The following is a 13707-nucleotide window of genomic DNA, read 5'->3' as shown; positions in this document are numbered from 1 at the left end:
GCTGCTGCCTGCTGCTTGCTTGTTTGTTTGGTGACCTACTTAGCCATTAAAGCTGAACCATATGTCAGTCAGCCAGCCAGTTTGTTGTAAGATAGACAGCGAGAACTGTAGCGAGTGAGAGAGAGAGGGACAAAACCACAAAACATAAATTAAAGACCCGATTCAATGTAAAACTACTTTACTTGCATGGCTGTTTGTCTGCCGACGTCGAACATTGTCATCTAGTTTTTTGCTTTTTGTTTTGTATATAAAAATAAAATCCATTTAAACTTGAGCTGGGCTGCTCAAATGCGCTCATTAAAGTCGTTGCTGCTGCTTGTGGAGAACTTCTCGCGTAATACTTTAGTGCGGTTATCGCGTTGAAGTCACGCTTTGATTGCTGTGACGCAACATCCAACAACAACAGCAGCAGCAACATCGAAACAAGCTACCATCCATTCATCCTCTAGCACCAGACAGTCAATTAACTCTCGTCGTCTGTTGTCGACTTGAAAATCGTTTTAAGATTCAATTTTCATTTCGAACGCAAATAACTATTTTTAGCTTTGTAAAATTCTCTGGTATGGGTTGAGTTTTAAGAGAAATTATTACAAAAATAAGAGTAAGGGAAATAGGGGAAAGTCTCTTTATTTTCGAATTGTTATGATCAATTCATTTTCATTAATTTAAATTACATTAATTTTAAAGCATAATTTTAGGCTCTAATGGTATTTGAGAAGAATTAGAAAATTCTCAATTTTCTCTTATAATATTACATTTTAGCCGGTTGATACTAATGGAAGAAATAATCTACAGAAAATTTCACTATGGGTCAACGAATAACAAATTACTGTACCTGTAATACTTACCCATAAAATATGGGATCCAAAATAGAATCAAATAAAACTCGGAAAAAATTGTCGATTTTTGAGGTTAATTTTGAATTGTGCCATTTTCTCCCATAGTAGCTTTTTTTAACCGTTTGATGCTAATGAAAGAAATATTCTACAGAAATTTTGACTATGGGTCACCGAATAACAGAAAACTGTACCAATAATATTTACCCATAAAATTTGGGATTATATATAGGGTAAAATAAAACCAAGAAAAATTGGTTAATTTTTGAGGTTAATTTCGATTTGTTCCAAATTCTCGCATAAAACCCAATTTTATCCCATTGATTACAATGGAAGAAATATTCTACAGAAAATTTCACTATGGGTCACCGAATAATAGAAAACTGTACATATGATATTAACCTATAAAATCTGCTATTTTAAATAATGTCAAATAAAACCAAGAAAAATTGGTTGATTTTTGAGGTTAATTTCGAATTGTGCCATTTTCTCCCATAATAGCTCACTTTAGCTGGTTAATGCTAATGGAAGAAATATTCTACATAACATTTCACTATAGGTCATTGAATAACAGAAAACTCTTCCTATAATATTTACCCCTAAAATATGGGATCCGAAAAATAATCAAATAAAACCATGTCGTTTTTTAAGGTTAATTTCAATTTGTGTCATTTTCTCCCATAATAGCTCATTTTAGCCAGCTGATAGTAATGGAAGAAAAAATCTACAGAAAATTTTACTATAGGTCACTGAATAACAGAAAACTGTAGCTTTAATATTTACCCGAAAAAATTGGGGTCAAAAATTTGATCAAATAGTAACAAAAAATCTGTTGATTTTTGAGATTAATTTCAATTTATCCCAATTTCTCACATAATATCACATTTTACCCCGTTGATGTTAATGAAAAAAATATTCTACAGAAAATTTCATTATGGGTCACCGAATAACAGAAAACTGTAGATATAATATTTACCCGAAAAAATTGGGGCCTCAAATTTTATCAAATAAAAAACAAGAAAAAGTACATTGATTTTTGAGGTTAATTTCAATTTGTACCAATTTCTCACATATTATCACATTTTACCCCTTTGATGCTAATGAAGAAAATATTCTTCGTAAAAATTCACTATAGATGTCCTCACAAATAAAATCTCTCCCTATGATATATACCCATAAAAAAGTATAATCCAATATTAATAAAATGTTTTACTTTCTTCTTTTCTCCCTTTCAGGTTGATGATCAAATGAAACTACTACAACATTCATGGTCCGATATGTTAGTATTGGATCATTTACATCAACGCATACACAATGGCCTGCCCGATGAGACACAACTGAACAATGGCCAAGTCTTTAATCTATTAAGTCTTGGCCTGCTCGGTGTGCCACAGTTAAGTGATTATTTCAATGAGCTGCAAAATAAATTGCAAGATTTGAAATTTGATATGGGCGATTATGTGTGTATGAAATTTTTGATATTATTAAATCCAGGTAAGTATTCTAACGAAAACTCGCATAAAATATAAATTTGGAATTGCTAAAATTAATATATTTCCTATTTTCTTTCAGATGTCCGGGGTATTATCAATAAGAAGACAGTGTTGCAGGGTCATGAAAATGTGCAAGCGGCATTGTTAGATTATACGCTAACGTGTTATCCATCTGTGACGGTAAGTTAAGTTTAAAAGAGAGTGGAATCCTCAAAAAAAAATGGGTTATAATGAAAAAAATAAACCGAGAAAAGATTTCTTGTTTTGAGGTTAAATTCGAATTGGAAAAACTTCTCCCACAATGCCACTATTAAGGCAGCTGATGTTAATGAAATTAATATTCTACACGAAATTTTACTATAGGTCTCCTAATAAAAGAAATCGGTATCTATGATATATACCCATAAAATGTAGGTCAGAATTCAGGTACCATAAATTCTCTTTGAATTTTTGAGGTTAATTTTGAATTTGGCCAATAAATCCCATAAGGCCTCCGTTTTTCAGGTTCATGTTAATGAAAGAAATATTCTACACAAAATTCCATTATAGGTCGTCGAATATAAGAAATCTGTATCGATGATATAACCCCATAAAATGTAGGTCACAATATAGGAACATATATATTTTTGTAATTTTTGGGGTTAATTTCGAATTGCCTCTTTTTCTCCCACAATGCCTCTATTTAACGGGTTAGTGTTAATGAAAGAAATCTTCTACACAAAATGTTATTGTAGGTCGCCGAATAAAAGAAATCTGTATCTCTGATTAATATCTGTAAAATGTGCCATAAAATATTGATCAATATATAAAAATGTAAAGCAATAAATTATTTTAACATTTTTAAGGTTAATTTCGAAATGAGTTAATTTCTCCAACAACGCCTTATCTGAGCGGGTTAATGATAATAAATGAAATATTCTACATAATATTACAGTATAGGCCCCTGAATAAATGAAGTCTGTATCTCTGATATTTATCAATAAAATATAGGTCTCAATGCAGGAACAATAAATTTTCTCTTGGATTTTGATGTTAAATTCGAATTTTTCTCCATTTCTTATAGAATTCTTTATTTTAGCTGGTTGATATTAATGAAAGAAATGTTCTACACAAAATTTCACTATGTGGCCCAAATAAAAGAAATCGGTATTTGATCTTTAACCATAACATGTAGCTCACAAGAAATGAACAATTAAGTATATTTTAGATTATTGAGGTTAATTGGGAAATGAGCAGATTTCTTCAATATAACTTCATCTTAGCGGATCGATGTTAATGAAAGAAATAGTCTAGACAAAATTTTAATGTAGGTCCTCAAATAAAAGAAATCGGTACCTCAAAACAAGAAATCTCTGGTCCAGAACACCATCTCTAAGCGAAAATGTAGCATACAATACAGGAATAATAAATTGTCGTTGAATGTTTGAGGTTAATTTTAATTAATTATTTCAAAAATTTTGAGGTTATTTTCGATTTTTGCAACTCTTTCCTACAACGCCTAATCCTAGCTTATTGATGTTAATGAAGGATACATTCTACACAAAATTCTACTATGTGTCGCCGAACAAAAGAAATCGGCATCGATGATACATAACCGTATATAACATGTTTCAATATAGAAAAAATATATTTCAATACATGTTCTTTGCATTTTTTAGGTTAATTCCAATCTTGGCCAATTTCCTGCACAATTTCTCATTTTATCGTGTTAATGTTAATGAAAGAAATATTCTACACAAAATTTCACTATAGGTTTCAGAACAAATGAAATCGGTATCGAAGATAGTTACCTAAAAAAATTAAGACCCAAATAGGAACATATAAAAAATAATTTTTTTACATTTTTTGAGGTTAATTTCGATTTGAGCCAATTTAGTCCAGAACACCTTCTCTGAGCGGGTTGATGTTGATGAAAGAAATATTCTACAGAAAATTTCAGTATGGGTCGCCGAGTAAAGAAAATCTGTATCAATGATATTTATACCTAAAATTGAAGACCCCAAAATATGAAACACATAAAATGACAATTTTTTGAATTTTTTGAGGTTATTTTCAAATTAACCCAATTTCTACCACAACAACACATCTTAGCGGCTTGATATTAATGAAAGAAATATTCTACACAAAATTTCACTATAGGTCCCAAAATAAATTAAATCCGCATCTAAGATATTTACCCAAAAAATTAAGACACATATAGGAACATATAAAAAAATAAATGTTTTTTCACATTTTTTGAGGTTAATTTCGATTTTAGTCCATTTCTTCCAGAACTCCTTCTCTGAGTGGGTTGATATTAATGAAAGAAAGATTCTACACAAAATTTCACTATAGGACTCAGAATAAAAGAAATCTGTAGCGAAGATAGTTACCCAAAAAAATTAAGACCCAAAAATGAACATTTACAATTTTAAAAATTTTGGAGGTTAATTTCGATTTGAGCCAATTTCTTTCAGAACACCATCTCTAAGCGGGTTGATGTTGATGAAAGAAATATTCGTCAGAAAATTTCAGTATGGTTCGCCGAATAAAAGGTATCTGTAGCAATGGTATTTGTGCCTAAAATTGAAGATCCAAAATAGGTACATATAAAATACCATTTTTTTCAATTTTTTGAGGTTATTTTCAAATTACCCAAATTTTTACCACAACAAATCATCTTAGCGGCTTAATGTTAATGCAAGAAATATTCTACGCAAAATTTCACTATAGGTCCCAGAATAAATTAAATCTGTATCTGTAATATGTGTCTATAAAATTGAAGACCCAAAATGGGTAGACATAAAATTATTATTCTTTTATAATTTTTGAGGTTATTTTCAAACTACCCCAATTTCTACCAAAACCACTCATCTTAGCCGCTTGATATTAATGAAAGAAATATCCTACACAAAATTTCACTATAGGTCCCAGAATAAATGAAATCTCTATCTGTGATATATACCCTGATTTGTAACCCCTTTTTTAAATATTTATTTTTCCATTATTTTTTATTTTTTAATTCACCTATTTTGTTTCCTTTTTTTCTTTTGCAGGATAAATTCAGGAGGCTGTTAAGTATATTGCCTGACATTCATGCCATGGCAACACGCGGTGAAGAGCACTTATATTCAAAACATTGTGCCGGTAGTGCACCCACACAAACGTTACTCATGGAAATGTTGCATGCAAAACGGAAAGTGTAAAAGCAACTATCAACAAACAACCAACCACATCATAAAACACACACATATACATACATAAACGTAAACGTTTAAGGGGCGGGTATAAAATAGGAAAACACAAACAACAACAATACCACTTAAAAATCATTTTGGAAACAAACAAAAAAAAAGAGCAAGTAACCAACCAGCAACAACAAAACCCCATAACAGGATATTGTCAAAAAAAGGAAAATTACAAAAAAAAAAAAAAAATAAACAAAAAGCAAAGCTTACAAACAGAATATTATAAATTATTATCAAAAACAAAAAAAAAAAAGAAATATATTTTTGTGACAAAAAAATTGTAAAACAAGAAAAACACACACTTTTTCCAAAATCCACTGAAAACAAAAAAAGATGTTAACGATACTTCATCTCTAAAAACTTTGCATACTTTTAGGCGTCTCAAGTTCAACTTTTCTATTTCATTTTCATGTTAAAAACAATAAACATTTTCAATGGTTTTTAAGCGGTTTATTTTCACATTTATTTTTCAAACTATATACATATTTTTTCATTTATTTTCGTATGTAATAATAATTTAAGTTTAATATATATTCCTGTACTTTTTTTCTGTTAATTTCTAGGGGAATTTAATGTTTACTATTATTTTTTTTTATAAGTCCTAAGTAACACTAACCTATATATTAATTAAATTGTATAAGTATCAAACTTTGTTGTTTAATTTTAGTATGATTATTATTAAGATTACAAAAAAAAACAAAAAAACAATATTTTGTGAAACTTCATCTTATTTTTTTTAAAAACAAAAAAAAGTAATTGTTATTAAATGTAAATAGTTTTTTTCTTTTCTTTTTTCACTAAATGTAAGTAAAACGAATGCATATTCTATTTTTCTTCATATCTTTGTTTGTTTTTACAAAAACAAAAAAAAAAACTTATTTAAAAAAATTAACAAAAAAATTATATAATGTAAAACATCACTAATTATAAATAAAATAAAAAAAACAAAAATAAAATTTAAAAACCAACCAACAATAGTTACCTTAAAAATGATACACGAAACAGATCGTTATATATGTATTTAGATTAAAAAGTAAAGTAAAGTAAAAAAAATCATTTAAAAAAACTTGTTGCTTGATGTTTAAAACAAATCTGTTCTATACAATACATATACAATATTATTATAATTATTATTATAAATGTTAAACAAAATTTAAAATAAAAGCAAAGCGATATATATCTACATATATATAAAAAAACAATTATTTAAGTTTAAAAAAATAATAAAAAAACGGATACCACTAAAAAACAAAACAACAACAAACAGAAAATGTTACACCCCCAATTTCAGAAAACAGAAAACACATAATGCACCTAAAAAGATTCAAGGCATAATAAATAAAAATTTTTTTCATTTTATAAAAACATAAATTAAAATATAAAAATTACTTTTTCATAAAACAAATTGTTACAAAAAAATTCTATATATAATTTAATTTTTTTGAAATCAGTTTAATTGGAAAAAATTTCTTTATTGAAATTTTAATATATAAACATGATTATTAATTTTGAGGTTATTTTTTAAAATATGCCAAAAATTCCCACAATTCTTAATTCTAGAGACTTGATGTCATTGTAAAAAATGTTCTATAGAAAATTTCACTATTGGCCACCAAACAAAGGATAACTGTAAATATGACAGATGTCAATGAAATGTCCCTTACAATATGGCAACTTTACTATGATTATTAATTTTTGGGTTATTTTTGAATTGGGTCACATTTCTCCCATAAAACTTAATCTTAGAGACTTGGTGACAATGTAAAATATGTTCTATAGAAAATTTCACTATGGGTTACCGAACAAATGATAACTGTATTACTGATAGATACAATAATATTGGCCGTTTCAAAATGCCTCCATAATTTTGGTGATGAATTTTTTTATTTTTCAAATGTGGCCTATTTTCCTTAAACCTTTGTTCTAGGCACTTGATGTCAATGGAAAAAATGTTCTATAGAAAATTTCACTATGGGTCACTGAACAATGGATAACTGTAATTATTATATTTATCATTGAAAATAACCTTCTTAAAATGCTTAATCCAAATATGATGTGGTTTTTAAGGTTATTTTTGAATTGGTCCTATATTTCCCATACACCTCTATTTTAACGACTTCGTGTCAAGGGAAAAAATTTTCTCCAGAAAATTTCGATGAGGGTCACTGAACAAAGGATAACTATATAATTGATTTATATCAAAAAAATATACGATTCCAAAATGATTAATGCAAGTATAATGGTTATTATGTTTGATTTGAGCCAAATTTTCACAGAAAAATTCATTTTAGCGACTTGTTGTCAATGAAAAAAATGTTCAGTAGAAAATTTCACTATGGGTCACTGAGCAAATAATAACTGTATAATTGATATATACAATAATAATGACCAATTCAAAATGACTCCATAAATTTGCTGATGATTTTTTAGGTTATTTTTAAAATGAGGCCAATTTCCCCATACACTAATATTTTAGAGAATTGGTGTCAATGGAAAATATGTTCTCTAGAAAATTTCACTACGGATTACCGAACAATAGAAGTCAGTAGAAAAGATATATATCAATAAAAATAGCCGTTTCAAAATGGTCACATATATATGTGAATATTATTTTGAGGTTATTTTTGAATTGGGCCTATATTTCCCATATGACTTGAATTTAGCGACTTGGTGTCAATGGAAAAAAATGTTCTATAGAAAATTTCACTATGGGTTACCGAACAAATGATAACTGTATAATTGATTTACATCAATAAAAATAACCCTTTTAAAATGTTTAACGCAAATGTGATGGGGTTTTTGAGGTTATTTTTGATTTGAGCCAAATTTTCGCAGACAACATAATTTTAAGGACTTGGTGTCAATGAAAGAAATGTTCTTTAGAAGATTTCACTATGGGTCACTGAACAAGAGATAACTGTATAAGTAATATATACAATACTAATGATCGTTTTCAAATGCTCTCATAAATATGATGGTGATTTTTAAGATTATGTTTAAAATGTGGCCCATATTTTCAATACACCACTATTTTAGAGATTTCATGTCAAGGGAAAATATATTCTCTAGAAAATTTCACTATTGGTCACCGAACAAATGATAACTGTAATTATGATAATTATCAAAGAAAATAACAGTTTCAAAATGAGTAAAACAAATATGATGGTTATTTTGAGGTTATTTTTGTTTTGAGCCAAATTTTCACAGAAAACTTAATTTTAAGGACTTGGTGTCAATGGAAGAAATATTCTATAGAAAATTTCACTATGTGTCACCGAACATATGATAACTGTATAATTTATATATACATTACTTATGAACGTTTCAAAATGCTTCCATAAATATGATGATGATTTGTTTGAGGTTTTTTCAAAAGTGTCCCATTTTTCAATGCACCTTTATTTTACAGACTTGGTGTCAACGGCATAAATATTCTATAGGAAATTTCACTATGGGTCACCGAAAATGAATCAATGAAAAAAACCGTTTCAAAATGGGTAACTCAAATATGATGGTTATTTTGAGGTTATTTTTGAATTGGGTCAAATTTCCCCATATAACTTCATTTTACCGACTTGTTGTTAATTGAAAAAATGTTCTTTAGAAAATTTTACTGGGGTTCACTGAACAAAAGATAACTGTATATGTGATATATATCAATAAAAAGCTCCCTTAAAAAAGGTATTTATAAATATGATTATTTTTTTGAGGTTATTTTTGAAATGTGGCCCATTTTTCCCATATACCTTTACTTTGGAGGCTTGGTATTAATGGAAAAAATTTTCTTTATAGAATTTTATTATGGGTCACCGAACAAAAGATAACTGTAAATATGATATATATCAATGAAAATAATTGTTTCAAAAAAAGGTTGGCACAAATATAATGGTTAGTTTGAGGTTATATTGGATTTGAGCCCAATTCACAAAGAAAACTTCATTTTAGGGACTTGATGTAAATGGAAAAAATATTCTCTGCTAAATTTCACTATGGGTCATCGAACAACTCCAAGATGTAAATGTACATATATATGAATATATTTATTTATTTAAAAAGAAAAATCTGATTTTGTCAAAATAATTATTTTTAATGAGTTTAATATAGGATTGTGTTAATTTGACCTACTAAAATTCATTGGAGGGGACTAGTGTCAATGGGAAAAATGTTCTATATGAAAAGAAGTTCACCATGACATAGAAATCCGTACATATGATAGAAATTGCATTTCTTCAACTTAAAAAATAATCATCAACATAAAAATGCTGTTTTTAAAATTTTTCCCAACTTTTTTGGATTATTTTTGAATTTACTTAAATTTTCAGTTAATATTTCATGTTAGCAGAAAACTGGCAAAGAATGATATATTCTCCATCGAATTTCACTATGGGTCACCGAACAAAATAATGATCTAACTCCACTATTTCCCTTAAAAATCTCAACAAACAAATTAGAAGTTTTTTTTCGCAATGGGCTCAGGACAGACATTGGTAGAGTAAGACTCGGGTCGTTTCGGATCGTAGACCCCTCTGTCGTGGGGCTGCTACAACAACAACAAGAAGTTTTTTTCCAAATTTAATTTTAAAAAATTTAATTATTTTGAATAAAGTTTATAATTATTAAATTATGTTATCGTTATTAAAGCCCCTTGTTTTTGTTGTCTTGGAATTTTTAGTGCATTATGTGTTCATATTATTATTAATTATACATTTAACTTTAATAACTTTATTGTAAATTATTAAAAAAATCAACAAAAAAAATTTTAGGGATACCACAACCAAACCTAAACAAGGAAAAAAATATTTAAAAAAAAAAACAAAATGAAAATTTCAAAAAAATGTACCTTAAAGAAAAAAAATTAAACAAAAAAAACTATAAGTATATATTTTAAATATATATAAAAAACGAACCCAACAACATCAACCACATCTCTATACATAATTAATAAAAAATAATTAAAATACAATTAATTTGATTTCTTTTTTTCTTATTGTATTTTCAATTCCTTTTTTCCATTTAATTTTTTTATTTATATAAGCATGGTTTATTATTAATATAATAATTGATATGTATATTTTTTAAAAGGTTTATTTTTTGTAAAATTAATTAATTATTAATAATGCTTAATTATTATTGTTAGTTTTAAAAATATTATTATTAAGTTTTTTTCTTTAAAAAATATCCTGTAATTTTTATTTCTCATATATAAATTTTGTTTTATTTGTTAATGTAATAATTTGGAAAAAAAAACAAAACTATGGAATAATTACCAGCCACCACCATTGTAGAAAATAATTTAAAAAAAGAAGCAAACAGCTATAAAAATCACACAGACACACACACGAAACTACCTTCATAGTATATATAGTTCTCAGTTTTAAGTTAAAATATTTTCATTATAACAACAACAATAAGAAGAAAAATACATATATTTAATAATTTGTTTAATTCTGTTTAATTTTGTGTTTTGTACAATACAAGCAATCGAATCAGGGCAATAGTAATTTAAAAATAAAATAGAAAAAAAAACAAATTGTATTTCAAAATCTTAGGTTAGTTTTGAATGAAGGAAAGTTCGCAAACCCTTACATTATTCGATTTTTATTTAATTTCCAAAAAAGAATTACCCCAGGATTATTCTAAGAATCTTTAAAAAAAATCCTGAAATGTCTAAAAATGTTTAACAAATGGGTCTGAAGACCTTAACTTCTAAAGACCTATAAAAATAACTTTTTATTTCTTAACTACAATTTCTTCCTTCGGTATTAAAAAAATATATTTTTTTATTGTAAATACTCCTTTATAAAATTTTTTATAACAAAAATAATAATTCACATACCTCTTTGCTTGTATTGTTCACCCCAACCACACCACCCTATTATTGTTTCTTATTATAACGATTTATTGTTTATATGTGGCTTCTGTTTTTTTGTTTAAAATAATTTTTATTATTATTGTATTTTTTTATTAACGTTTAATTATGTGTTCATATATAATTTTTTTTAATTACAAATTAAGGCATCAAAAACAAAACAACAACCAAGCAACACACCAACAACAATAAATTGTCAAACAATACAAAAATGAACGTAAGAAGAAAGAAACAAAAAAATAAAAACAAAAAATATACTAAAACAATAAAAAGAATATTTTTTTCAATTTAAAAAAAAAAATAAATTGGTTAAAAAAGAGGGAAGTAAAATGTTAAATAAGATTAAATTTTTGTAAAATTTATAAAGAAGAGTTATAAACACTCAAAATCTATAGCATACCTTTAGGCTGACTGTGCATATTATTTATGAAACAATTTTTAAGGTTATTTCAAAAAACTCTGATTTGACATGCAATGCAACAAGATAGAAGTTTGATGTCAATGAACAAAATATTCTACAGAGAATTTCACTATGGGTCATCGAACAATAGAAGTCTGTAAAATTAAATTTAAAAATAGAAATAACCGTTCCAAAATGATAAAAAATATATATGATAATTAAATTGAGGTTATTTTTCGATTGTGGTAAATTTTTGCATACAGCTTCATTTTAGGGACTTGGTAACAATGGAAAAAATATTCTATAGAGAATTTCACTATGGGTCTCCGAACAATAGATGTTTGTAAAATTAAATTTAGCAATAAAAATAAGCGCTCCGAAAAATTATAACATAAGTAGGGTTATTAATTTGAGGTTATTTATGAATCGAGGTAAATTTTCGCATACAGCTTCATTTTAGAGACTTGATGCCAATGGAAAAAATATTCTATGGAAAATTTCACTATGGGTCGCCGAACAATCGAAGTTTGTAGAATTAAATATATCAATAAAAATAGCCGCTCCCAAATATGATATGATGATATGAAAATGATCATATAAGTAATGTTATTAATTTGAGGTTATTTTTCAATTGTGGTAAATTTTCGCTTACTACTTTATTTTAGAGACTTGGTATCAATGGAAAAATTATTCTATAGAGAATTTCACTATGGATCTCCGAACAATAGATGTTTGTAAAATTAAATTTAGCAATAAAAATAAGCGCTCCGAAAAATTATAACATAAGTAGGGTTATTAATTTGAGGTTATTTTTCAATTGTGCTAAATTTTCCCATACAGCTTAATTTTAGGGACTTGATGTCAATGGAAAAAATATTCTCTAGAAAATTTCACTATGGGTCACCGAACAATAGAAAACTCTACAAGTAATATTTATCAATCAAAATAATCATTCCAATTTGGTCACATAAAAAAAGGTTATTAATTTGAGGTTATTTTTCAATTGAGGTTAATTTTCGCATACAGCTCGATTTTAGGGACTTGGTACCAATGGAAAAAATATTCTCTACAGAATTTCACTATGGGCCACCGAACAATAGAAGTCTGTAAAATTAAATTTAGCAATAAAAATAACCGCTCTGAAATATGATCACTTAAGATAGTAATTTAAGGTTATTTATGAATGTTAATTTTCCCTTATATAACATAAGTTTATCTACCTATTGTCAATATAAAATAAAACTTTGGAATTCTCTCTAACCATTACTGAAACTTTAATGAAAATCGGTTAAATAGTCGCTGAGTTATAGGCATTTGAATTCACCTATCAATTTCAAGAACGGAGGCCTGCATGCAAACTGTGTTTTGCCTAAAAGTATGCTTTGATTTTCTTACACAATTTTAATGTAGCATAGCTGCACATACATACCCACACTCATACTCAGTAGAATGCAAGAAAAAATTGCCTCCTTTTTAAAACTCGATTTTTGTGTGATTTTTCATTTTCAGATAATAGGCGCCCAGCATCGAACAGTAGGGTGTATTTTGGAACATAGTTAAATTCAAATGCGAATAACTCAGTAACCACTTAACCGATTTTCATAAATTTTGCAGCAATGGTTAGAGGGAAATCCAAAGTTTTATTAAATACTGACAATCCATATAAAAATCTATGTTACATAATAGAAAATTAGCATTATGTGTTGCACACGATAACTCCGTAAGGTAATAACCGATTTCATTTAAATTTTGCACTGGGTAATATTTCTTTCAAACTTAAATCTAGTTCGAAGATGGAACCCATCGGTCAACTCTTTCTGGTACCTCCCACACAAAATTGCCAACATTTTATGGACAATTAATTTTACAATATCATGGGAAT

The 13707-nt window shown here is 27.4% G+C and overlaps 1 protein-coding gene across 1 annotated transcript in view; it reads left to right on the top strand.

The window, feature by feature from the left end:
- The window catches only part of LOC133323475 (nuclear hormone receptor FTZ-F1), a 53335-nt gene extending 47803 nt beyond the window's left edge, over positions 1-5532 (top strand). Inside the window, exons 7-9 of the mRNA XM_061532399.1 lie at positions 2072-2330; positions 2409-2509; positions 5365-5532. Of these exons, the coding sequence (XP_061388383.1) occupies positions 2072-2330; positions 2409-2509; positions 5365-5514 (510 nt within the window). The 3' untranslated portion in view covers positions 5515-5532. The remainder of the gene's footprint in view (positions 1-2071; positions 2331-2408; positions 2510-5364) is intronic.
- Positions 5533-13707: the final 8175 nt, after the last annotated feature.

The sequence above is a fragment of the Musca vetustissima genome, unplaced genomic scaffold (assembly GCF_032173495.1).
Source record: "Musca vetustissima isolate MV318-11 ecotype Yass unplaced genomic scaffold, APGP_CSIRO_Mvet_v1 utg37134, whole genome shotgun sequence".
In the NCBI taxonomy this organism is placed as follows: domain Eukaryota; kingdom Metazoa; phylum Arthropoda; class Insecta; order Diptera; family Muscidae; genus Musca; species Musca vetustissima.
Note: the sequence above shows the minus strand (reverse complement) of the source record. Positions and strands in the feature narration are given on the sequence as shown.